This window comes from Crocodylus siamensis, chromosome 7, assembly GCF_052110815.1.
Source record: "Crocodylus siamensis isolate JL-2025a chromosome 7, ASM5211081v1, whole genome shotgun sequence".
Classification (NCBI taxonomy): Eukaryota; Metazoa; Chordata; order Crocodylia; family Crocodylidae; genus Crocodylus; species Crocodylus siamensis.
Window position 1 is genome coordinate 91,717,973 of NC_143401.1, and position 26,796 is coordinate 91,744,768.

General features: G+C 44.4%; 2 protein-coding genes across 4 annotated transcripts; one reads left to right on the plus strand and one right to left on the minus strand.

Annotated features, from left to right (window-relative positions):
• Positions 1-935: 935 nt before the first annotated feature.
• On the plus strand, positions 936-4,046 carry BBIP1 (BBSome interacting protein 1). Its single transcript, XM_090057039.1, has 2 exons — positions 936-1,084; positions 1,462-4,046. Exons 1-2 carry the CDS (start codon positions 1,039-1,041, stop codon positions 1,620-1,622), a joined length of 207 nt encoding a protein of 68 aa, XP_089913165.1. The 5' UTR covers positions 936-1,038; the 3' UTR covers positions 1,623-4,046.
• On the minus strand, positions 3,680-21,659 carry PDCD4 (programmed cell death 4). 3 transcript variants are annotated; one of them, XM_090057038.1, is made up of 14 exons: positions 21,503-21,659; positions 19,220-19,380; positions 18,799-18,905; positions 17,760-17,867; positions 15,371-15,670; positions 14,735-14,829; positions 11,754-11,867; positions 11,326-11,547; positions 10,911-11,008; positions 9,639-9,753; positions 8,481-8,588; positions 7,419-7,529; positions 6,429-6,568; positions 3,680-4,404 (listed from the first exon to the last, which is right to left on the minus strand). In XM_090057038.1, the coding sequence occupies exons 4-14, from the start codon at positions 17,800-17,802 to the stop codon at positions 4,344-4,346; spliced, it is 1,407 nt and encodes a 468-aa protein (XP_089913164.1). In that variant the 5' UTR covers positions 17,803-17,867; positions 18,799-18,905; positions 19,220-19,380; positions 21,503-21,659; the 3' UTR covers positions 3,680-4,343. The 3 variants fall into 3 exon arrangements, with proteins under 3 accessions (XP_089913164.1, XP_089913163.1, XP_089913162.1); XM_090057037.1 differs by having other exon boundaries at positions 18,799-18,910; XM_090057036.1 differs by lacking the exon at positions 18,799-18,905.
• Between the last annotated feature and the right edge of the window lie 5,137 nt (positions 21,660-26,796).

Consider the following 26,796-nt stretch of genomic DNA (forward strand, 5'->3'; position numbering starts at 1 on the left):
TGAAAATCAACAGGGAAACTCCAATGTCAGGGGGCCAGGCGCTTCGTCGGGTAAGGAAGCAGCTCCGTGGAGGGAGAGCTTTACAGAGCCATCCGCACCAAGACCGCAACTCGCGTTGACAGTCGTATTTTACACTCTGAAAATCCTGACGCGGGTTCACTTTTCCGTCACGCTGGCCCCGCATTACCTGTGGCCGACTCCACGAAAGGCAGAAAGCAAAAGACTTCCTTTTGGCCTCTGCCGGCATCCAACGTGAGGAACGGGCAACGCGTCAAGCGAAGCGGGAGCCGGCTACCTGAGGGACCATCGGCTTCCTACCGCAGGTTGCCTCAAAGGGAAAAGGAAGCTGTCCTTGAACAATACGTGCAGCCGGTTATAAATAACTCTGGGACAGGCGCTCCTTACTGGAAGCGAGACGCTTATTCCCCCGTCGTCAAAGACCGAAGAGCAACGGACCTGTCGCGGCGTCCGAGAAAGCGGCGGGAACCGTGTGGCTGCAGCGAGTCCGAGCCTGAAGGAAGATTAAATTCTCGAAGCACGCTCTGTCATTAAAGGTCATGATTTTTAATGTCTCCAGGTCTTTGCCCATGCATAATGGCACCGCACAAAGTGGCTAAAAAAAATGGCCAGTGGGAATTGCAGCACCTGCGGTTTTGGGGGGTGGCGATGGGCTTTGCCGTGGTCCCTCCTGCTTCGTGTGGACGCGACGGTGCCGGAGGCCCTCATCACCCAGGCTGCGCTGAGGCCGGGGTCCCCGACACCCAGGGTTGTCCACACCCCGCTGGGGGGAGGCTGCACCCCTGAGGGCCCCGCCTACAACTCCCAGCGCGCCCCGCGCAAAACGACACCCCCCAACATGCAACGCGGCACGGACTACCACTCCCAGCGTGCTGCGGGGCGCGCCGCTCCCGTTGGCGCCGGGAGTGGGACTGGCCGCGCATGCGCCGAATCCCTTGCGAGGAGGGCGTCTGAACTCGCCGCGCACGCGCCGTGACGCACTTCTGCCAGTCTGCGAGCGACCCGGAAGGTGCCGCCGTCATGCCCGAGGCCCGCTCCGCGCTGCGGGAGGTGCTGCCCAAGCGAGGTACCGGGTCGCGGCGCCGGCCCCAGCCCCAGCCCCAGCGGCCTCGTTAGTTCAGTCAGATATTCAATTAGCTGGCTCATAGAATGATGATAACTAGATTCGGCGTTATTACATTAAACCTCACAGGGCGTACGTGCGTTCAGCGCCGGAGCGCCTCTGATTTGCTCTGCTCCAGCTGTCATCCCGGCCCCCTGCGCGAGGGGGCTTTCCCTGCTCCAACCCCCTTCTAAGAGGCAGGGTTTTAAGCAGGGCCTGTTCCCAGCCTCGCAGGAGGTTGCCAATGACACGAGTTCCCTGAAACCGTCTATTAGGCAGGTCCTGACGTATGTGGCCTATGGCCACCTCGCACCTAAACCTCACTTCTTTTTCGCCTGCAGGCCAGTTGGCGGTCGAGGACGTGGCAACCCTGGTGCTCTGCAAGCCCAAACTGCTGCCGCTGAAGTCCATGACACTGGAGAAGCTGGAGAAGATGCAGCGGGCGGCGCAGGAAACCATTCGCCAGCAGGAGATGGCCCAAAGGGAGGAGCCGCAACAGTAATGGGGGTGGAGGGGGGGCACATCCCCACTTCTCTCCTACAGTAACGGGCACGGCCAGAGGCAGCATTGTAGCTCCTGTGCTGCAGCCTCTGCCCGCTCATGTAGCAATCACTGGCCAGTGTTAAAAAGAGATTAGGGATAATCTGAGTTTGCATCTTCTTGCCGTAGGTGTGGACTTTGAAAGTGCGGCTGGACCCATTGTGCTTGGTTTTCATTTGAGTTTTGGGGGTTTTTTTGACATAGAGCTATCTACCTAGTAGGATTATTTTTCTCTCTCCTTTTTAAGTAAAAAAAGTCTTTATTAAAGTTAATCCTGGCTTTAGAAGAGAGAAAGAGACAGTGTCTTATTTCTGCAACTTGCTGCTCAAGGCTGCAGTTTTGCAGCTGGTCACTCTGATGTGTTGAAGTACAGGTACTCCTTCCTCCCTTAAAGTCAACTCGTTATTACTTCGCTGATCTATTGGAAAACACGCTCGTTTAAAGCCACGCAATGTTTGGTTATAAATATTGTCTGGTGGCCGCCTGCTAGTAGGCAGCTGCTGCAACACAATTAGATTCGCTTAACATTGGTTTGCTTAAAGTTGCATTTTTCAAGAACATAACTACAACGTTAAGCGAGGAGTAGCTGTCTTACATGCTCCGTCTCCAGCTAAAAGCCTTTCCCACTAGAAGGGAAGAGCACAGGTTCACAGCTACAACAGTCTTTAAGATGAGCAAAAATAGCAGGGAAAGGAGTGTATGGAGCTAGGTTTAAAATTGAATCCAGAAGGGAGACAGAGACTCAACTGCCTGAGGGTGTAATCAGTGGATGCAACCCAAAACAGTTGTCTGGAGCTGTGAGGCACACTGAGACTTGGACCAGGCAGACTGCATCCCTTGGTAGATTTCCTCCAGCCAGCGGCAAACATTGGAACCTTTTAGGGGTGGCGGCTCAAAATAACAGTGTAGTCCAAAGACCAGCACTGACTACTGCTGCAGATGTGTCAGCTTCACAGGCTGAAATTTGCGTGGCCAGGCTAGGCTGCTGCCTCCTGGCATACATCACATTTTTTGACCGTCAGATCACTAGGAGCCCTCATAGAAGTGAATCCATGCACCTCCCACATGCTTCTGACCTGTCTAACTAGTGCTTCTGTAGCAGATACAGACAACTCAGACTCTTTATTTACTGAACTATTATCAGAAGGCACTGTCAACTCCACAGGTAGAGTTAAGATGAATATTATCCCAGTATCCAATTTTCAGCATTGTAAGTTTCAGCTAAATAGACATTCTGGAGAGCAAAAGATACTAGCAGACAACCTTAACAGTGTTAAGGATCTGAAGCTATTAATCTATATATGCCTACTCACCCAATTCACTCCCGCATTTCTTCTGTGAAGAAACGGTTAGACGAATGATTCAGGAGCCGTGGAAAATGTCTGTTCTCTCAAAAATAGGTTTATAAAGATAAATGAGACCTGTGTGTGGTGCATTTCATGATTGAAGATTTCTCTGATTTGAAAGTCCTCAACATTCATTAAAGACAAGCGGTCATCAGAATCTCAAATCAGCTTGGGTACATGTGCAGGTTGAGGTTGCACGGGCAATTCTCTGCTTTCCACAATGAAACAATGGCAGAATACAACATGCAGTTGTAATGCCCTTCTAGAGAGATCTGAATTTCCGCTTCATCTTAGTGAATCCATATGTGCATGTCTACGTCTAAGGCAAAGCTTGAAATCTGAATTCTAGAGCAGTGACAGATGAGTGAATAATAAGTCAGGCAAGAACGCTAGCCTTAAAGCAGCAACTAAATACCACTTTCCATGGTTTACATACATCAAAAGCAAGGTAACTCATATAAGTTTAACGTAATAAATGAAAATATTCTATTTCTTTTGTAAAATGCAACAGGACAGCTGCGATTGGGTTAGATGTAATGAAGAATAAATGCTACTGGAGAAACTGCAGTCATCTTTACAGAAGTCTTTGGTGAAAAAAGAACTGCTAGTTTAGTTGCTCATTCATCTGCAGATAATGAACTTTCCAGAATTGATGATTAAAAACAGCAGAAAAATACCTTAACCAAGTGTGTTTTTTTTAATACATTCTACCAGAACTGTTCATTTTTCCAGTTATATAGAAAAAATAGATGTTCCAGCCACTATTTACTAGACTGGTCATTAAGACCAATCAGGATATACCCCTGGAAAAGACACATGCATCTGATGACCAAGGCCCGCCATCCTTTTTTTTTTCCAATTCTTTAAAACAAATAAACCATATTTTCCTCCCAAAGCACAGTATTTCAACAGCAGCAGCCAAAGGTGGGTCACAGGAGCTCCACTTAACCCCTTCTATAAAGCTTCATATAAACCAGTGATTTTACTACAAAAAAAAAAAAAAAAAAAAAAAGAAAAACCTGTTCTTGAAGGAAAAGAAATGGCAGTCAAAGGACAATGCAGAACATGGAATGATTAGGTCAGAAACATACGGCACTTACAAAATGGTAGCTTATTTGAAGGCACCACCACAGATGTGGTTACTTGTTCTATTATATGCCCATAGAAAGGAATCTGATTCCTGAAGATAAATTTATAAAGCTATTTTAAATGATTTTTACCCCAAACAAGTACTTTTAAAAATATGAACTGTGCTAAGCAACTCTTTATGATTCAGTTGTAGAATATATATATTTTTCCCTTTAAACGTCTAAGGCTGTGGGAGTCCATCCTTATATTCAGTAGCTCTCTAGTTTGAAACGACCTCCATCACCTTCACTTACAAAACGCTTTCTTCCCCTGGGAAAACAAAAACAAAAACCACCATGTAAAGACATTATTAGTTTAAATGAGTTGCTCTTGGCTGTCCTCGTCCACCAGAGCTGAGGAGTCCTCACTTGCGTCACTACCTCCTCTGGGCACAGGAGCAAGATCACTTAACTGATCACCAGCTCCCTCTAACTGTCATATAGTTGACTGTTTGAGAGGCCACGTCATCCAACCGAGCTCTCTAAACAGAACACTTGACTTGCAAATTTAGGCTTTTCAAAATTTGCCTTGTATGCTTTTATCTTACTTCCTCCTCCTATAAACTTTCATGGGAACATTAGTACTTGTGAAAGATGCTGGCTTGATATTTAGGAGACTGAAGTTCTCCATATATTCAAAAAGCAGGCTGGAACACATAGTGACAGAGCCTTTCAGAATATTTACTGAATTTTATTTTTATATTACGTGAGTTATTACATTATTTTTTTCCTAAAGTATAATCAATTTAACTCCTCAAAGACACCCCCAAAGGCAATTTTAAGTGCCAAGTGTATGGCTGGTGGCTGCCTGGGAAGAGGATAAACAAGATTTACATGCTGGATTTCTTGTCATCAAAAAGAAAAGCTGCTGTATTAAAAGCCACGTTGACGCAGCGCAAGTTGAAGACAATTGATAACCCCCCCCCCCAAAAAAAAAAACAGTCTAGATCCACACAGCACTTCAAATAGGAACTATGGGTATCTATAAATATACTACAGGGTGGGTGGAGGGGGCACACTTTAATTAAAGTGGTGCTGAGCCACTCTATTTAAACGTGCCTGTAGTATCATGTATACTCAGCGTCCCGTGCTTCAAAATGGCAGCAGGGGTGCTTTAACTAAAGCTCATTCAATGCAAGTTAAAGTGTCCCTGCTGCCTCTCTCAAGTGTAGGAACACCAGATCCACAGGACATGGAGGCTGCTGGAGTCTGCCAATTATAGCGTGCAATTAATTGAGTCTGCTCCGGCACATGCTAATTAGCACACGTTGGAGCAAAGGTCCATCACATGCATAGGTGCCATATAATCTGAAAGAGCAGAAGCCCAAAAAAACAAACCCTGGCTTTCTGAAAAGAGGACAGAAAGTACGTTTAAAGCTGTATGCTCTATAGGGTGCAATGGAAAAAGAAGAATGTGGCCACACAATAAACAGAACAAAACAAAACGCTAAACCACCATCTAAGCAAGCATCATCTATCTATGCCTTGCACTTAATGCAGAAATAAGGTCATGGGGTTGTAGATTATGTCACACTGCATATATCTACAAGGAGGAAAATCTGATGTTGGATAAAAATTCTTATTTCTGATATTTTCTTGACCTTTGATTGCTTTATTTAGCATCCTTGATAATGCTATCACAGCCACATCACTACTCCACTATAAGCATGCTCCCCACTTCTAAAATTACATTCCTTTTTTCCTAAAGTATCAATTTAACTCCTCAAAGACACCCCCAGAGGCAATTTAAAGTGCCACAGGTTGTTGGCACGACTGGAACCTCTGTTAGTGGCGTAACTCAGTGGAGTAGGCAGTGCTGGACCAGCACTGCAGGGCAATGGACACAACAGGCAGGTTTCACCCTGTAAACAGCAGGCCGAGAGCATGACTAGCATTTTGGATACCACTCTAGGTTCTGAGAGTGGGCACAACCTCTCTTATCTCTGTTTGGCTGCCAAAGCTTGAGCCTCTTTCTGCCCTGTTCTTTTCAAGCCTCTCCCAAGCAAGTCTTTTCTTTCTCACCCATGGCTCTTTATCCCAGCCCTATTCTCCCTACCTAGTCATGCCTAACCTTCTCATCCTGGCTTCTCATCCCAATTCTTCCCCCTAATTCTTCAGCCATCGTGTCTCCCCCGACCTCCTATCTCCACTTTTCCAGAGCTGAAATTCCCTGTCCCCATTAGCTTCAAATCTAAAATGTTATAAACCTATGTTTGGTTACTTAGTGAGAAGCGTTGGGCAGTCTTAATAATGACAAGTGCTATCACCATTCAGCTGAAATTATAAAGTACGTACCTAGAAGGACAGAGATCTCTGAGTGGTTTAGAAATGATACCAGCCTGGAAGCATTCTTCTACAAACCGCTCAAGCACGGAATAAGAGTGCGGCACATCCAGGTTAATATCTGGTATTTCACGATAAATTCGTTCATAACCCTGCAATGTCAGATTTAGAATACCGATTTCAATGTTCTGCTACACAAAACTTCCCTTTTATATTGTCAGAGCAAAATAATCCAAGCAATAATTCCAAGAAATAAAGTTTTTAATAAGACAGCTCAGTGGAAGGCTAGCACCATACCAGGCAAGCAGGCATATTATACCTACTAAATAGAAGAGCTACCAAATGTTAAGGCTCCTAAATGATGAGGCCAAAAAGTAGCCACAGTAAAGGACACATACAGCGCAGTCTTGTAGGTGGTGGCACGGAAAGGAAGACAATAGCTGTGAACTTGCCCTACTCCTCCCGTACAAGGCAGAAGAATTTGGGCATCCCTTCCTCAATACAGGCACTGAGCTGATGCAATGCAAGAGGGGAAAAAAAGCCTGCTAACAGGTACATATGTACTTCTCTTCTTAAGAAGGCTGGGGAAAATAACAGGTGGGTCCCCGTCTGCTCTGATAACATGCTTGCATTATTTGTTTGAGGCTTGTGACAAAACCACAAATAACTGATTTGACTAAATACATTATTTTTAAAGTCCACTGGAATTAACTCAATTTTGGCTGCCTCACTTATGAACATTATATTGCAACTTTAGGAGGAGTTAATATTTAATGCTTTCATTACATAATTTGATAGGTAGGCAAATCCCATTTTCTTGGCAGAACATGTTTAAGTATTCTAAACTTTGCAGGTCAACAAGGAATCACTGCCCAGAAAAAGTTAAATCAGTGGATCACCACCCATAGTTGAGGAAGATTTAAAATGAAACTGTCCTTTGAACAACCTGTAAATGCTTTTTTGATTTTCCATTTCATGTATACTTCTGAAAGACATACTTACTCTTCTCATTTGGTCCAGAGTAATAACAGAAGATGTCCACAGGGATTTCAGCAAATCCAGCATCATTTTAAAGGTCTTTTCCCCAGTTGACTCCACAACCATTACAACTGTCTAAAATAAATCAGGTATTTAACCAATGCTGAACATACACCTTGTAAACATGACAAATGAAAAATACTATGAACAAAGAACTATGCAGCTTCCACAGCAATACAGCCATCTGTCAAAACTACTTTGTGTCTTATCAATGAAAGGTACGATGGAAAGAGTCTTTGGATAAGGATACAAGGCATGAAAACCTACCATGGGTATTTGTTATAGGCCACCAAAATGGAAGAAGAAATAACAAAAGTTTCTGTACGATTTCTAAAGGTGCTATAAACCACATAACCCCAAATTCATGCATCAGAGCAGCATTACAGATTGCTGTTTTCTGAAATGACACATGCATGCGCTAGACACCTGTATGAAGAATTAAGATCTACTAGTAGAACTGTTTAGACCCTTCCTTGAACAAGTTTATAAAAAGAAAATTCAGCACGAATAATCAGTAGACAGTATTATGATCTCTCAAAATTGGAGGAAGCAGCAGGGAAGCATTTAAAACTACACTACATAAACTAGGAACTAGACTAGAAAACAATTCTCCACTGACAAGGGATTGTTTATATCATCTAAGGGAAATGGTAGACACTGATTAGAACAACAATCCATTTGTCTGAAGTCTGGTGCAATAGCTCATGGCTTTGACACCAAGAGTGTCTTGATTTAGCAGAACTGAAGTATTTTCTTGCTATTCTCCTGTAGCAAGAAAGCCACATACAACAATATACAACTATCCAATAACTGACCCATTCTTAAGGCAAATCACTTAAAAGTTCCTGAATACACAAACCCAAGTCAAAAAGCACAAGTTTTACTTGCAGAAATTTAGATATTCTAACAACATCAGAACTTAGGAAGTGATCAACAAATTCTACTTATGCTATCTGCATGCCTGTATCAAAAAAGCCAGCCCGCCTTCATTATGCATAATCAAAAGGATTCTGATTTCTGTCTTACTTCGTACACAAGTTCATGGTGAAAGTGGGGTACTTCTAGTTCTTGAAGGCAACGTTCGGCTTCAGATACATCTCCAGAAAGCAAATATTCCTTCAGCAACATATCAATCTATTGAAATAAATAAATAAATAAATAAATAAATAATTACCCCCAACTACGAGGTAGAATTTAACAACTTGATAATTCATTAGTCTATTGCATCATCTGGCAAAAAAGTTACTCTTTCAAACTGCAACTATTATTTTCATAAAAAATAATCTTTAGTAGTGAGGACATTATAGCATGTTGATGCTGTTTATGCTAATCATGCATATACAAATGTGAAATGCTGTTTAATAGGTTCAAATAGTCATACCCATTTTAAGATGTCCAAAATTCAAGTCTGTTACTCACCCCCCACCACCAAGTCCTGTCCACCTCATTCACTTTTCATTACTTGCGGCAGTATTAGCATCCTCCAGGCAAGACTGGTTTATAACCTGAAAATGATAGGCTCCTTTCTTTAAATCCCATATTGATATCTAGAACAGTACTTCCCAAACTGTGGTTGGTGAACTACTGGAGGCTCCCTGCACCCTCTTTTCTGTTAAAAAGTTTGATGTTAAGTGTGCATAGTCATTTGTGAGAAGTGAGGGTTAACAATAAAATGGGTATCCAAAAACTATTTGGGATCCACTGACCTAAAGCGTATCCAAAGCTTGCTCCCTATCCTAATCAAGTGAGTTATTACGTTGTTTTAACCAATATCTTTTGAAAAGCCACCTTCATCCACCAGGCCAAAAAGAATATTCATTAAAATACTGACACCTTCTCCCTTTGAATTTCTCAAGGCTTCTCATCTTGAATGAGCTTACCTTATTTAGACTGTAAACTTATAAAACTGCAGTTACACCTCCGCATTCGTTTACTATATAAAATATACATGCATGCTTTTATGCCAGCACCAAACAATGTTAGAGAAGGCAGCTAGTTCAACTAATGTAATGCTCAATAGCTGTTGTTTAAATTAGACGCATGCACTTCAAAACAGTAAAACACCGTTTAGTTGCAAAGTAAAATATACTTCTTTCCTCCATGCTACTAAATCAGTATAAGCTTAGGTAGACAATATAGGCAGAACACCCCCCCGTAGGAAACAGTTTTGTATGAATTTGTTACCTCTTTAACGAGATGTTTTACAGATTGCTGTCCACCTCCTGATCCCCACACGTTGTCTATACGCTTTCCACCCTTTGTCACACTCAACAACACAGTAGCTCGGTCCAATGCAGCTCTATAAAGCAAAGGTGGCAGAGAAAGATCACACGAAAGAGAAAGGAAAATATAGACAACATTTGGTAAACCTTCTCTGAATGCTAAATGCAGTACCCTCTCAACATCAGAGAGGACTTAGAGCACATATTCCCCCACCCTGTCAGGAAAGGTTTCACAAGATAGGTGGGGCAATCCCACTGCACAGATGGCTTCATGAAGTGGCTGTAGGTCCCATTCTATAGAAAAAGACATCAGCTCACCATGTGCATATAGCAGCACATATGCCATTCCTGCTTAGATGGGTTGCTCACACTAAACTCAGTCAGCCCCAAAGACAAAGGCTCTGCAGGACACTTCACACCAACCATCTGGGAACTGGCATTCATCAGAAAACATCCCCGAGATCTTTTCTCCACCAACTTTCCCCTTAGCTGCAGCATAATCAGGCCGGGCCATGCAGCAGCAGCAGGCTACTGAAGTTCTCAAGGCAGAGCCTGAAACATTCCCCTCTAACGGGAATCCAGTCGTGTCCTCCGCAGAGTAGTACAGAACCTGGAAACCTTCAGATCAGAGCTGACAACTGGGCATGTAGACCTTCAAAAGCTGTTGCTAAGCCCAGATCACCTCGATGTGGGCAAATAGTTTCTCCACTAGAAGCATTCCTCATGTTTGGGTCAATACAGCTCAGGAACCTCTTTGAGGCCCAGCAATACAAAGCACTTCAGTGGAGAGGCAAAAACCAGTTGTTTCCAGTGACATGGGAATTGGGGACGCTTGTCAGTATACTGGGAAGCAGGAGGAGGATCTGGCTGTGAAAAAAAACCCAAAAACCTAGATCCAGATGGACTGCCATGTACCCAACTTAGGGGTACCCCCTTCTTTGTAAGCACCTGGGGGAGCATTAGTCTATTCAGCATTAATGAATTAACCAAAACATTAGTTAAACCTGGTTTAATAACCCAAGAGTTGAGTCAACTAAACACTACATAATACACTTTATCCCAAGGCTTAGGTTTAGTCACTTCAGGTTTCGTGACAGACTCCCTCTGGTAGCATTTTTTTTGGAATAAAAATAAAAGTGGCCACACCTAGTTTACTTTAAAACCCTAAATTACTGGTGTGCCTGGGTCAGCATTTAGAAATGAAAATTATAACTATAAAAAACAAATCGCTTACCGAGCTTGGACACAATCCACAGTGCCTTTGTAGCCATCTATGTAAGTATTACTTAAAATCCCATCTCCAACAGCTCTTGCAATAAACTGGCCTACCAACTGTGAGAGAAAATAAACATTTCTAATGCATATGTAGTTTCACACGCTCTTGAAGTGCAAGTTGTTTAGTTAGTCATGCTTTCCTTAAATATTTTTCTTACTTTACTTTTTTTAATGAAACATCTCAAATGAAAGAGTTTGGGGAGCTAGCAAGGAAAGTAGAAAGAGAAATAAGTTTACAGCCCAGACTAACATTTTAAATATAGTGTGCTTTTATTTCATTATTCCATTTAATTTCAGACCACTGAACTGATCATCATCAACTATGGAGTTTAAAAGAAAGATTTTGCTTCTTGTACAAACCGTTACATGCATACCTGCGGTGCTCTGGGCGAATCCAATGCCAGCTCAGGTAGCTCTCTAAGAAGTCTATCAAATGATTTTTCGACATCAGTTTTGCTGACTACTGTTCCACAAAGGTCAGACAGGAGCTTAGATGTCATTTCTCTGTGACTAGCCTTCCCTTCCAGTGCCAGTGATACTGCCAATACTGGCACACTACATTTCATTTCACCAAGATGTAAATCCTTCAGCATCTCCTAAATCCAAGTCGAAAAAAATATTTCAACTATTTTGCACTAAAATTAAAGCTATACATGTATCACTACAAGAACAGAGAAGGATTTTTTGGGCACATTAACTGTACATTCATGTCAACACCTCCGTAATCTCAATCTCATCTCCAGCTCATTGTGGTTCACATGCAAGTTACAGTGTTTTTAAAAATGCAAGCTGTCTGACATACCGCAACTTCATTAGTATCTCCATGTTCAAAATACTCCTGTATAATTGGTGTTAATGTTTTTTCAAATGCTCTTTCATCCAGGGGTAGAACAACTGTTTCATAGACACAATTCTCCTGTTTAAAACGGAACAAAACCAAAAATTTGACATCCTTCTCTGAAAACTGCTCTCTCCTCCCCAATAGCAAGCCAGCCTGTTTTCCCCTCAAGTCACAGGTACCTGCATGGCCAGATAGGCACAAGCATGTAAAAACCTGCAAGGAGGAGAGGACAAGCCCTCTATTTTCAGCATGTTTGTCAGCTTCAGGCATTTCAAGGGGGGGGGGGGTCGAAATAAAAAAAAAAAAAAGAAAAAAAAAAAATCACACAGCAAGACATCCTGAGCACCAGGGTGTAACAGTATAAACACAATATTAGTGCTTCCTCCACCTCATTGTTAGCTCATGGACTGGCATATTAATTATTCAGCACATAATGTGCCATAAATTCAGGTAGAGACTGGTAATAAAAGGGGTTGAAACAGCAAACCAGTTAGCCAACAAAGCTTCCAACTAGTGCTAATTCAGGACAGTAGATGTACAGGATAGAACTTGTTAGCTTTCCAAAAAGCAATTATCCTGGACTCTCATAATTAGTCAATAATTTCCCAAAACAATCAGAGGGAAAGAGTGCATTTTGGAAAATATGTAACGCTGCCTGATACAGAAGGGAAAGAAGAAACAAGCTGGAAGGGAAACTACATCTGAAAGTGGACATTTGAGTACTGAAGAACTGAACCCTTCTCTCTGTTCCCAGTTTTATAGGACACCACAGTACTTGTCTTTTCAATATCTCTTTTTAGTTAGTAAAACATATCCCCTCAAGTTCTGGCATACAAAGTAGACAGTGGTATAAAGTGTTAGGAGAATCCCCCGATTTCCACTGCCAGACCCATTCTCTTACAAAGCGGATCATAAAGATGGATTTCCTAGATCTAATGTACTTACCACACTGAAGAAGTAAAGTCTTGCAACCCGGCATCTGATTTTATCATGGTTTACACACACACACACACACACACACACACACAGTTTGTACAACTAGTATGTTTTCCTTGTGTTGTCAAACTATGAATGGGGGGCGGGGCAGGGAATGCTGCAGACAGACTTAAGCAGAAAGCTGCTACTGGCTTTGAACTTGCATCTACCTACTATTTTGTATGCGACTATGAAGTTAATAGGCATCTTAGGCCTCTGGCATATGTTCATTTAAAAGGTACCAAGGGATTTGATCTTTGATCTTAACACTTGCACCTCCTACGATGCCACAAGTGTGTGACAGAAGGAGCAACTTTGGAACCAGGGATCAGATTCCAATCCCACCGTTTCTATTTGCCAGGGCAGGATCCTAGGCTCCCACTGCACCAGCAAGTTGAAAACTAGGTGCCTGCTGGTCCAGGGCTAGGGTAGACAAATCAGATGACTGATAGTCCTGCCCCCCAAACCTACCACATGTTCAATTTAAGGTGCCAGACAAACCATCCATTAAAAGACGTTCAACATTATTACACACCGAACAATTTTAAGGCTAGTCACCATTTTACAGCACCTTAAATTGGGTTAATCACAGTATAAATGTAATGTGTGGAGGGGAATCTTATAAACAGCATCAGGACGATTAGGCTGTGTCCACACAAGCCGAGGTGTGTATTTGCAGTGGCACAATTAGTAGTGGCACAAATTGGTGTCACTACTTTGTGCTGCAACGCACACCCCTGCCTGTGTATTCTGCAGCAGGACACAGTGTCCAGCCACTCCATGTGCGGCAAAGGGGACTGGCTGGGGCACAGGGGCCTCAGTGCAGGGCTAACTGGCAGGCAGCCCATGCTGAGGCACCATGTGCCCCAGCCAGGTGGAGAGTGGCACATGGAGATGGGGGAGCAGGCAGCCCTCCACGCACGGCAGAGCCCCTGCACTGGGGCGCAGTGTGCCTCAAGAAGGGGGAGCAGGCAGCCCTGAGCTAGCCGATTCCCTGTCTTGAGGCACACTGCACGGGGGCTCCACTTGGCTCAGCATGGAGGCTCTGCAGAGCAGCCCCCAGCATGAGGCATACGGAGACAGAGGAGCAGCCACCCTAAGGCTGCCCGCTTCCCCATTGAGACACACTGTAACCCAGCCAGCCAGGGGCTGGCTGGCCGGGGGGCACAGTGCCTCAGCGTAGAGGCTCCGCGGTGCACGGAGATGGGGGAGCAGGCAGCCCTGGACTGCCTGTTCCCCTGTCTCCGCATTTGTCTTGGCACACAGCACTTGGCATGCTTTCGCCACTTATTTCTTCAGGTTATTTTGCTACCAGGAAATCCCGGTAGCAAATTTTGCCCTGGCACTGCAAGTTACCAGCACTGCACATGTTTTAACGTGCAACATGTACAGTTTGTGGTGCTGCAGGTTTGCAGCACCACAAGCTGCACGTCTGGATCTGGCCTTAGTGTCCAAGTACTGAAAATAAGATTTTTCTTCTCCTTGTTCTCAATGCCAGCGTCTCCCTCCAAAATATTGCTACAGCATATAAAGACCCTGATGCTTTATTGCAGAGACAATAAAAATACTTATAGACTTAGAGAAATTTCTCTGCATCCTTCTTCTAAAAACCAACCTAATCAGCGTTTTATATGTACGTAACAAGCTGAGAAGCCTTCTTCCTTTTATGTCAGGATCAATTATGCGGAATTAAAAAGCTTGTCCCTGCAAGCTGGAGGGCACCATAACCCTTATCTAACAAAGCATTTAAAAATGCGAAGCACAAATATTCTCACTGAACAAACCAAGGCAACCCTAACAGGCTACACCAGCCTTCTTCACTGTAACTGGGCCTACTTATATGCTTAGTTAAGGATATATTTTCATCCAGGCCAGAGTATTCAACATCTTGCAGGACCATGCTTCACAGCAATTAGACAACTATTTCTACCTTATACTTCCAGCATGTACAAGAAAAACTTCCTTACCTGGTCATCATCATAGTTGGGATCTTTAACATCCACTTCCTCCACATCATACACTTGCCCAGGTGTTCCCCAAACACCTTTACCACCTGCACCACCTGGCAAAATGGGAGGCGATGGAGGGGGAGGAGGAAGAGGGACACTGTTAGTTTCAAGCTCCACCCAGTATTTCCACACTAGAATACCTTTGGACCCCAAGTACAATTTAAGTCTTTCAACATCTGCAACAGGCAACCGAAGGGATTGCATAACATGATTTTCCCACCATTAGCCATTGAGGTTTGCACTACTTTGATGAGAATGCTACAACCCAAGACAATGCGGGAAACACTGAAATACCTGTTAAGTTTGGAACAGCAATGTTTATGTTACTGCATCTTTATGACGGAGTATATCTCTGAACATGACAATCCACTAAGCATCTATTATCTTAAAGAAATAGTTGATAATGCTTGGTATAAATGAATGGCATACACACTAGATTCCCCTATTATCACTACCTGCAGTTCTCATCCCAGTACTACTATTATACAGAGGAGAACGGAATGAAAGAACGGACAGTTTTAGAGGAAAATAAATTCCAGGAGAAACAAAAAACAACTTACACTACGGGTACCCTCCTTAGTAGGTTACACTAACCTTTTTTTGGTAGTCCCCGTCCCTTCCCAGATCGGGATCGTCTGTCCAGAAATTTTCCTTTTGGACTAGTTGGTACAGTGACTCCACTTTTCACTGCCTCCCCATTATCGCTAACGGAGTCTCCTCTCCCAGAATCTCGAGAAGAATTTTTTCTCAAGCGTCTCTTTGCTTTAGCATTAATTTTAGCTTCATTGATGGATGATGTAGGTATCCAATTTCCATTGATTTCAGGCTTTATTTCCTGAGTGCCCCCATTTTCTTCATCACCAGAAAATGGAGTGTCACTTAAGTTATCCAGTTCTCAAGAGAGACGAGACACAGAAATACAGTTACTAATCTTAAAGTTATCTTAAGTCAGGAAAAATGTTCATCTTGTTTAAGTGCTTCTGTTTAAAATGGAAAGCCTGAACTATAAAAGTTTAGCGTTAATGGAGAGCATCTGACCAAAGACAAACCAATCAATTTCCCTACACGTCCAAGTAGGGGAGGAAAGCTTCCCTTTTTCTTCCCTCCTTGAACTACACAAGTTCTTTGACAGAGAAAGAATTGAGGCTGGGAGAGCAACTGAAGAGACAGTTGCAATACAAAAAGAGGCTCTTTTATGAATGATGGAGCAACTGGAATTCCTAGTAGGCATGCAAGTTGTATAGTTACAAACCCTCGGCATACTCGCTTCTTCATTTAGAAGCAAACAAAACTACCTATGCAATAGGCATCAAAACCAACATTAGTACAACGCTCTAGAAAAAATGAAAAATTCATCTTCTAAATTAGCAAATCAAGATCTCCTTCAAGATAAGGAATTAAGTACAGACCAGCAGTTAAGGAAGCACTGACAGAATTAAGACAGCACAGAAATTAAAACTGGAAGTTGTGGCAGCGTCCTCTCCTTTCCCTTTTATCTCCAGGACATCGGCTAACCAAAGAAGATTCTTCACCACACCATCAAAAATAAGAATAAAGTGGAACACCACAATGTTCAAAAGAATATATTCAGACAGAAAATTTCTTTTCTACCCAGTAGAACTCTTAACATCTCTGATTTCTCCTTTGCCTGATGAAGGGCGTGTGTGCCCGAAAGCTTGCAAAGAAAAAAAAAATTGCAGCTATTTAGCTGGTCTAATAAAAGATATCATCTCTGCCCCAAGAGTTTTGTCTGAAAATGCAATCACTTGACGCACCAATTGCTTTTGCACCTCAAAGGCAGTTCTGCATACTGGGGATTTGCAGCGTCAGGTCATTTAGTATTATTTTTAATTTTTTTTTTAACACAGTGTCTACATCCTTATGTAGGCCAATATATCCACACCTGCAGACCCTTACCTACTTAGCCACTCTGGCAAAACCCATTAAGGTAGACCTGCCCTTACACTGTTTTTTCTCCTCCATCTGCCAAAAAAAAAAAAGAGGTAGTCCCAAACTTGGAATTTACATTGGGCCCATACTGCAAATCCTGGATCTCTGCACACTCCATATGAAAAGATAGGTCAGTTAATTACAGAATCAAAAGGTTTCATATAGATCATACAGTTGTTTAGAATAGCCTACTGCAGTATAATTAAGAAAACTCAGCTCTCATTTCCTCCTCCACTCTCTACCAACTAGTTTCAAATCATCTTATGCTGCTGGAAATATATATAATCCCCTTTTCTCCATTTTGTGCATTTTAAAAGCAGCTACACATCACAATAACCAATTCTGTAAAGAATAACCTCTTACAAAACAAAGTGTGTGTAAAAGAGTAATTCAAAGGATATGCAAAAGTACCAAATGTATGCATTATTTCATCTTAATAATGATTGGTACACCATTAAGCTGCATGTAGCTATAGTCCCTCTGCATACTCACATGTTCATTTAGAAACAAACAGAACCACCTATGAAATATGCACTAAGAACCAATAGCATAACACCCTACCACAATGAAAATTAATCTTATAAATCAAGACCCCCTTCAAGAGGAGGAATTTTAAGTACAAATTGCTATCTTGCAATTCTGAACAACTAAACTTTACTTACTTTTTGGTCAAAGTCTAATGATTAGTTAAAGCATTTTCCAGTACCAAAAAACAAAGATGACAAAACCAAAGTCTTAATACAACATCTAAGTTGCAGGATCATCTATTCCAAGTTGGCAAATTCTATATCTGATCTTGCAACTTAACTGTTGCATTAACACTAATTGTATTCCATTAAAAAAGTAAATTCTGAATTCCACTATTTAAATATATTGCTCCATAGCCACTCCCCTTACAGTAAACAAAGTTAATAGATTAGTTTCTAAAAACAGAGTTATCCAGCTTTGTCACGAAGATCCTTAAAAAGATCACTGCATGATGCAATTTACAATTAAGCAACTTCACACAGAGAATGCCAAAGCTATTTCTTACCTCTGGGGTTAACACAGTGTGTCTGCTCATTTTCTACTTCCATAGTTCTTTAACTGTACTTCAACTGAACTGACTGTGAACTGACGTTTTAATGCCTTACTTTCAGACCTGAACAAACAAAAGTGGGAAAGCTTAAGTAAAAATCAGTGCAATCATAATGAATATACAACTATATTTGATTTCTTCAGCAAACTACTTTCTAAAGGAATCAGACAGTTAAGCGCTGCACCCAGTGTTTTACATTATAGTTAACCATCTAAAGTTCGTGGGAGATTGAAAATGTAACATGAGAGAGCAAAAACAGCATGGAAGTATCCAGACCAAGGTCTGGCCTATACTTGAGGTATTTTTCTTTCCCCCCACCCCCTTTCATTCTTTTTTTGCTTTGCAGATGTAGATATTATACTGGTAAAACCTTGAAAACTTTTCTGGCTGCATAACTCTTTACTTGAAAAATACTGTTGCTTGTACCCCCTGTACACCTCTGCAGGCTCATCCTTGGGAAGAGTGCTGACACCAATGTCAATGCACGGCACGACATTACTCACTGTGCACTGACCAATCAGAAGCTCCACCACCTTTATTAAAATTTAGGCACCTATGCCCTGGCAAAGCACCACATATCCCAGTTTCAAAGCCACTAGTTTAGATAATCCATTAGCATTCACCAGTTTATTGCTCCTCCCCCCCCCAGTACAGGTCCTCAGCCTATACAACTTATTCGTCATATAAACCTGTTTTCCAACTATGATTTCTCCTATTTTGCTGGGGGGACAGAGCAGAGGAAAGAAGGGCATGTCAAGGTAAAAAGTTCTTTCTGAGGAGATTTTTGTTATTGTCTCCTATCTTCTCCATTTCTTCCCTTCCCAGATGTTGCTGCTCTATACATTGCTGCATGATACCATCTCTTGCAGAGTTTCAACATCCATCTCTTTTTTCCCCAAAGGGGATTTCAACCTGCAAGACTACTGTCTGCAGGTGAGTCAGGTGGGCTGCACACAAAGGTGCACTGGCTCCAGCAATCATCACACATTTTTACCTGCAAAGTTTGCAAAGTGATTCGTGAAATCTTGTGAAAGTTACTTCCACATGTCTCTGTCCCACGAGACTTCAATGGCTCTTCTCCTTTCCCCTTTCTGTCTGCTGCTGCCCTGCAAACAGCTTATTGTTAAGTGACAAGATTGTGACATCAAATGACATCACCCTACTCTCACCTTCCTTCTGGTTTTCCTTCAGTTTAGTTGCCCACCACACTCCTACCGATTAGAACAACAGTCACCAGTAGTTGATGGTGCAAAAAAAAATAATAATAATAAATCCTTTTTACAGTAATTTACTAGTGTGCATAATCTTCAATTTTCTCATGTCACAGGACAATGTCAAACAGGTAACAACCTCATTTAATGAAGATATATTTTTATTCCCATCCCATCCATCATTTATTCCTCTTTCAATCATACCTCAATCACCCAGTAGCTCTCCAATGTCCTCAAACACTTTTATTTTGTTTTGAATGTCCTCTTCTGTGGGTTACTCATCCAGGGGAGTCCACATATAATGACTAGCTTGCGCAATTAGTTTTTTTCTTCCTGGTAAAATGTTCCATCACAGTTGTTCCCTCCTTTAAAAACAAAAAAGGAAGTTTTGTTTGTTAAATACACCGTGGTTTCTCTCCGTTTAAGTTGCTGTTAAAAAGCACTTGGAGAATTATATCCTATACCAGGCAATAAAAGTAAATATTCACTGAGACAGATTGCATCTGTTTGACCATAAAACCACCTACTTTACTTTTATATACTGCCCTTCATTCATGCAGCTCAAAGTGCTTTACTCCATTTTACAGGTGGGAAGAGAGAGGCACAGAAAGGGGAAATCTTTTACCCAGGACCACCTACTCAGCTGACCAGTGACAGAACTAAGGTCTCCCCAGTCCTGACACTTATCTGTTAGACCACAATGTCTCTCTCACAAAGACAGAAAAACAGTATAAAAAGTAAGTCCTCTCTAACTGTAGGAAACTGAGATATTGAGACCTGCCCAAGGAAATAAAGAGTTAGTATTTGAGACCATATTTTATCAGCCTTAATTCACAGACGTAACTAAAATGTACTCTTCCAGATGACTCTGAACTCCTGTTCTTTTAATTAAGCCATAAACACATGCTTTCAAGTGGTACCATGGCTAAAACACTGAATCATTTCTCTCCACCACGTGTCAATACTTCATTCTCACAGGGTTACAGCCATACTACTTTCCTGGGAAGTAGGCCCAGTATACTACAGACACAGGGACTATGCATCTTCCCCCAACATTTATAGCTAGTATTTAACCAGAGGGGCAGGAGGCAAACCTGATATGTAGGACACGTGGAAAGACAGAAGAAATCAAGTTTGTGTTTGAGGGAAACTGAAAAAAAAGAGTTCTCAAAGCAGGGACTTGTTACAATGGGTAAATCTCCTGCATCAAGATATCAGAAGGAAACTACTTGATACCATATTTATTTATTGCCACAACTAGCTTATAGCTGTAGAATAGCTTCCAGTATGCACAGAGACAAGTTCCTTAGAAGCCCAAATCAACCTCAATTATGAAAAATAAAAAAACCCCGCAACCTCCCCCCCATGCTACAGCACTGGAAGACACGAAGGCTCAGAACAAGTGTCACGGCTTCTTAACCTGGCAGGGGAAATACCATGCACCCATGTCCGAGAAGGCAGTTTCCTAAACTGCTTCGCAGGACAACTGCTCTTCCGGCGTGGTTCGGCACCCCCCAAGGTGCAGCCGCTTTCTGCCCAGTTTAGGGACATGGGAGTCTCCCAAGGGCAACCAAACTCAGGGGCACCCGAACCCCAAGCCTTTGGGCTTGGGCCTGCACGTAGGACGCCCGCCAAAGGTTTTGGAAACATGTGAAGCCCCTGGTGCAGGCGGAGGATGTTTGCTGGTAGTAAGGCCACTTGTGGTTCTGGACTCTTAGATTTGGAATTAGTTTTGGCTAATTTGGCCTTGGATACAAATTATATAGACACACACACATATACATATATATATATGCACACACACACACATATACACACACATAAATAAAATGCATCTTTGCTGCAAAATGAGCTTTGGGCACAACAGCCACAAACCCCAGCTGAAAACGGTGCAGATCTCCTCAGGGTCGGGGTCATGTTCTGCCCCTGCATTGGCCAACCCAACCCAAGGACCGGGCACAAGGCTTCCTCAGCCAATCAGATGCTATTTTTGCTTCAGTCGGGAGTCGTGACCGTTAAACGACTGAGGGCGTTACCTCGTCAGCGTCGAGTCAAGGACCGGGTTGATCGCAATACAGGTGCTTAAGCCCAAAAAATAAACCCCAGCGCCCAGACAGCTTGCAGCTAACGTGCCATAAAACAACGCAACGGACCAACGCAGAGTTGGCACCACCGCGGCCCGAAAGCCGAGGGATTCTCCGAGGCAGAAAACCCACAAAACGCCATTTTCCCGGGTTGCGAAAACCCATTGTCCTTTGCTGGCACCCCAAAAAATCCCAGCCCCCCGCCTCTGCGGCACGCCCCTGACGTCACAGGGGTACCACGCCTGACGTCACCGGACCAGCCCATGTTTGCGGCCGGATGCCTCCTGTGGAGGTCAGAGGTCGGGGGTCAGAGGTCACGCCCCTTTCCAAGAGGGGCCTGACCTGTCGACCCGCCGGCCCCTGCCCCACGAGCCTGAGGGGCCCCCCGGGAGGCGGTCGGTACCGTGGGCGGCGGTCGGTCGGTCGGTCGGTCGGTCGGCCCGTCCCGGCGCTGCCCCGTCCGGCCCGGCCCCGCCGCCGCCTGCTCCGCGCTCCGAGCCGCGCTGCCCTGTTTGTTTTGTTTTGTTCTGCCCAGCGACACAGCCGCGAGCGGATTGGCCGGCTCCTCCCCCGCGCAGCCAATCAGAGCGCGGGGAGGGAGGGGGGGGGCAGGGGCGTTCTGCCAGCCAACCGGCGCGCTCGGGGAGGCTCCATCGCGCCGAGGTGGGAGAGGGAGGAACTATTGTGCTGAGGGAAGGGGATGGAAGAGGGAGAAACCATTGCGGGCCAGTCCACTGGAGCAGGGGTGAGGGGGGAGCTCTGCCAGGCAGCAGAGGGGTCAGGGGCCTGATGCTGCATTGCCCCTTGTGCCTTCCCTGGAGCATCCCAGCTGGGGAGAGCCCCGCAATGCGGGGACTGAGGGCGGGGGCAGGGGATGCAGACCCTCTGCCCTGCAGCCAGCAGGGTGGGGGGGCACCACTGCTCCCCGCAAGCTGTGCATCCTCCACGCCCCTGTGGAGGGGCACGTGTCCTCCACGCAAACCGTTTTGGAGCCGGCCCCTTTCAGCAGGAGCGCACGGCGGGGCACCCGCCCCCCCAGGATGAAGAGCAGCTCTCCTAGAGCCCTGGGCGCCCCTCGCCTGAGCGCCGTCCAGCAACACTTTCCAGCACGACAGCAACAACAGCCACCTGCACCCCGGAGCAGAGAGGCCGCTTCATACGTGCCTACAGGGCAAGAGCATGGAGGGATGTGACGGGGCGGAGAGGTCCGAGCCCCGACCCCAACGGAGAGAAAACTAAACGCAATCCCTCCTGGACAAGCACCTTGATGCCTGCCTTTCCTGCCCATGTGCAGGGGCTGGCCCTGCTGACCTGCATGGCCCCTTCCAGCCCCTGGAATAGTTTTCATAGTTAACAACTCTGAAACGATGAAAGGCCCTCCCTCGTCATCGGGAACCAAAACCCGCTTCCAAAACCAGAGCGAAGCTGTTCCCCTGATGCACGCTTTGTTCTCCTCCCGCCGTCAGCCCGAGCTTAGCCCTGTCAGACCCCGGACAGAGTTACTTAACACAGGCACTTGGGGTAAGGGGCCACATGGTTTGGGTAAGAATGGTTTGAAGGGCAACCTGGGTGTCCTCCATAGCACACTGCAGCACCCCCCTCCCCCAAACTAGCCAGAGTAATTGCAAACGAGTTCCCCATCCATCATCCCATTTAGGGCTTTGGTGATCAGCTTTCTTACTGCCTTCACCGACTCATCTTTAGCATTATTTTCTCACTTCCCAGCCTGCTTAACAAGCTGCACAGGAGCCAATATGAGAGGGGTGCATTAGATATACTTCAGACAGACCAATTTGGACCAGGCTGTGAAACCACAAATCTAAAGCATGCACAAATGATGGCGCTCAGGGCCAAGAGGCAGGAAGCAGCTGGGGGAAGGGAGTTATCAGAGCCAGGTGTCGGGAGAGACGGTCATGAAAGGCCCAGCCCAGCAGTGCAATGCACCTCTTTTAGCTCCACTTATGCTGAGCACACTGAAAAGCGTCAGATTGTCATGCTGACTGTTCCCGTCCCCTAGTGCTCTGCCCACATAACCAGAACAACGAAACCAAGGAAACATTTACATCTTTTAAAAAGCAAATGGGAAAACAATGTGTCAGTGTGTTCGTCCCAATTTACGTGGAACCGGACTGCAGCCCATGACGGTCACTGGGAAGATTGGGGGCAAGGCCCTTCAGCATCGTGCTTAAGTAGTTCAGCTGGGTTATAAATGGCCTAAATACCAGGTGTGTTTTTTTAGTTAATGCCAGCCAGGTGGCCTAGAAACATGGTGTTACGTTCCAAATGTAGATAACAGAAAGGGAAAAGTTATAGTCTGAGCCCTGCAACTTAGTCGCTCCAGACTACATTCGGCCTTATCAGTTCTTTAGCCCTATCTTAACAAGGAACTTCTATTATATTCTGTTTCCTCCGAAGTCACAGTGCTGACCGCGTGGAAAATCTGATGGGAGATCTGAGAAAACAAAAAACAAAAAACCCCACACAAACACGAACGCGGATGATTTGGCAGATGTGACTCAGGAAGGTGGTCCTTGTGATCCTTTCCGACACTCGTGCATTTAATACAGGCACTTAAGATTAGCCACCTTCTCCCCATAAAACACATCTGTGCACACGCAGCTGTGACCTTCCCCAGCCTTGTTTACAGTACATGCTGTACCTCCTCGGTAGCCTATCTGCATTCCCGGATACCAGGCACCTGATCAGAAGGCCGTGCATTTTTCATCAGATACTTTGCCCTCTTCATTGGGCCCCTCCTGAAGACTCCTTTAGCCCATCGTTTCTCATTCAGTAGGTTGCCACTTCAAGGGGGCCAACCAGGTACCTTCTGAACTGGGAGGAGGATACAAGCTCAGTTGCATTCGATATTCATTCTTCTGCCAAATGCACTTATTTAACTGGTAACTCTATCTGTTAATATGGCACAATTTGATTTTTAAAGTGCGGACTTGCTTTTCTCCAGCATTGTCTATGTATGCTCTAGAACCAAATATCCATTTTGTGAACACAGTGTGACTGAAGGGCCTGACTCACAATCTTTCCACTGACTGTCACAGACTTTAGTCTGGGTCTAGGTGAATGACAGTAAATAGAAGTTGAGAGGGAGTGAAATCCCATTCAAAGGCTTGATTGCAAGAGCGTATTATTATTATTATTATTATTATTATTCAGGCAACCCTATCCAGTTGTTACCTTGTAAATCACAGACGGCCGGAATACCCAAACCGTCCCAAATCAGTTGAGGGATGGAAAGAAATCTCTTTCTCATTTTCAAGGAAATATGTTCTGGCTTAAGCAGATCAGTCAGGTTTTAACTGGCACCAAGACAAGACTTTTTTCCTCTCACCTGCAGCCTAGCGGCCCTCTAGAAACATGTAAAGTAGCCTTCCAAAGTTAGATATAACAAATAGAAAGTAATTAGTAGTTGGTATGAACCCAAGAGCACTAACGTAACCAGCTTCCAAAAGCAAACTTTGCTGACCTGCGATAACCGTATGCGGTGCAGTTTGGTTTTTGTGATTATGAAAAGGAAATAATGCTTCCAGCTGATGCTTACCCCAAGGAGGAGAAACGGAGGTGGCAGAAAGTCAGATTGTTTCACTAGCCAGAACCTGCAAAAGAGAAGCCCCTTGCATCGATTCCCCCCGAGCCCGCTGAAGTGCGGCAGAGACTAGTCGAAAGGGTTCTGGGGTGCAGGTTAACACTGGTCTTTTCTGAACAACCAAAAACAGGGTCGCTACTGACAAGAGAACAGGAAGCATTTCCATGCGGGGGGAAATAAGGAGGAGGGAGTTTTCTTTTCTGCCCAATACCACAACTGGCAACTTTGAGATGGATCATCAAATCTCTCAGCATCCGCTCACGGACTTCCAGACGCGTAAACTGCCTTACGTCCAAGATGCGCTACTGAATTCAGAGAAACACCTAGGCTGTAACCAAGCAGGGAGATTTTCCCATCTCAGTGACTACATTGCACAGCAAACACACTAAAAAGCCCCAGGGGAAAACAGGACTTTGCTTTCCTCCAGTTTTATAATTCAGAACAAATTCAATTACCCAAAGTCCCTTGAAAATAATCCCGTGGAAGCGAGCTCTGGCAGTCCTTGCTTCAGGAATGAAGCGTTTCAATCCAGTTGCTCTGTCCGGGGCTCCTTCAACACAAGTGTTGTTTGCTGCCTGCTTTATTTACTCGGGTGCTTGATAAAGCGGGATCCAGGCAAGACCTGCCCGTCTGCCACCTGTGACTCCCTTGCTTCTGCTCTTAACTCGGGGATTAACCAGTGCCGAGCAAGTTGCTTCCCAGCCCTTTCTCTGCTGTAGGTTCTGGTTGTGTGGCTGTTTTCAAACAACCCTCTCTCACGTGTTCAGGTCACCCACTGGGACCACCCATAAAATACACGATTATTGGCCAGCAACCCTCCAACAATTACAGTAGCTCTGCTCTCAGCTCAGGGAGCGCTACATCAGTGGGAGCCAACCTTTTTGGCTGGCATGCCACCCGCACCCTCCCTGCGTGACACTCCAGTCCCTTTCCCTTGCCTGATCTGCTGCTCAGCTTTCTGCTTCTTGCCCTGTGCTCCCTGCCTGATCTTCTGCTTTGCTTTCTGCTCCCTGCTCTCTCTCCTGCCTGCCCCTTCCCCGGTCTGCTGCATTAGGTTACATCCTGGAGGAATAATCAAGTTATATCTTCACCTGGCCTCCATTTATAACTCCTTTTGAGGGTTACAAGTGGACTCCATCACATTGCCTCTTTAAATTCGATATTGAAGATTCTTGAAAACTTAGTATCTCTCAGACTTTATCCCGTACATATGAACTAGTAACATGAGAGCGCCACGTTGGATGGAGACTTCCCATAGCATTTCAGTGCACACAGCAGTTCCGGCTTCTCAACAGCTAGTCTACTTACTAAATAATTTCAAGAGTCGCACCGCCTTCGATGTTAACCAAAGAAAGGTCAGAATCAAACTCCCAGATACATCACCCGTCTGCTGTCTTTTAAATGCAGACTCCAGTTTTTTAAATGCAAGCCCTGTCTTTTATTACAAACTTGCTTGGATGCACTGCATTTCTCTGAACTGGCCAGTAAACTCCTTGGATGAGGCCTCTGTCCAGTTATGTACAGCACTATGCTTACTAATAGGGCTATAACAATGCAATCCTACTGCTAATCATAAATACCATCGTTATAATCCCTCTTGAATCCTTTTTTAGCATGGATTGTTCCTAAATTCACAGCCCCACAATTTACAAAACTGACTTATCTGATGAACATGGAGACACTCAGGGTGTTCCACTGCTGCTGGAAGAGGTGCATATGTGCATATTTTTAATTTGGAAAGAAACACCAGAAAAGCCCTGGGTATGCTCTGTAATGCAGCAACAACTGCAGGCATGCCCTTTTGTATTGCACTCCGCATGCTATCTATTCATTCTTGTCCCAAAAGCCACAGCACTCATCTATGCGATATGCTCCTTATAAGATACCTGGGACAAATTAAAGTGACCTAATACAATCCAAATAATGACCTCAGTTAAAAGCTGGTACTAATGACACATGATGCTGTCTTCAGGCTATTTTTCCGTTTCCAGATTACTGCTGGAGAAAATCTTTTAGGAGTCACTTAGCAGAGCAAGTTACTGCCTAATTAATATATTATTTGATTAGCCGAGGTCTCATGATGTGCATGTGACCAG

Excerpts from the sequence above, each read along its gene's own strand:
- PDCD4 (XM_090057036.1), bottom strand. The coding sequence starts at position 17,802 with ATGGAAGTAGAAAATGAGCAGACACACTGTGTTAACCCCAGAG. Across the intron at positions 11,548-11,753 it reads GAGATACTAATGAAGTTGCG|GAGATGCTGAAGGATTTACA; the intron begins GTATGTCAGACA and ends ACTTGGATTTAG. Across the intron at positions 8,589-9,638 it reads TAAAACATCTCGTTAAAGAG|ATTGATATGTTGCTGAAGGA; the intron begins GTAACAAATTCA and ends TTATTTCAATAG.
- BBIP1 (XM_090057039.1), top strand. The coding sequence starts at position 1,039 with ATGCCCGAGGCCCGCTCCGCGCTGCGGGAGGTGCTGCCCAAGCGAG. Across the intron at positions 1,085-1,461 it reads GGAGGTGCTGCCCAAGCGAG|GCCAGTTGGCGGTCGAGGAC; the intron begins GTACCGGGTCGC and ends TTTCGCCTGCAG.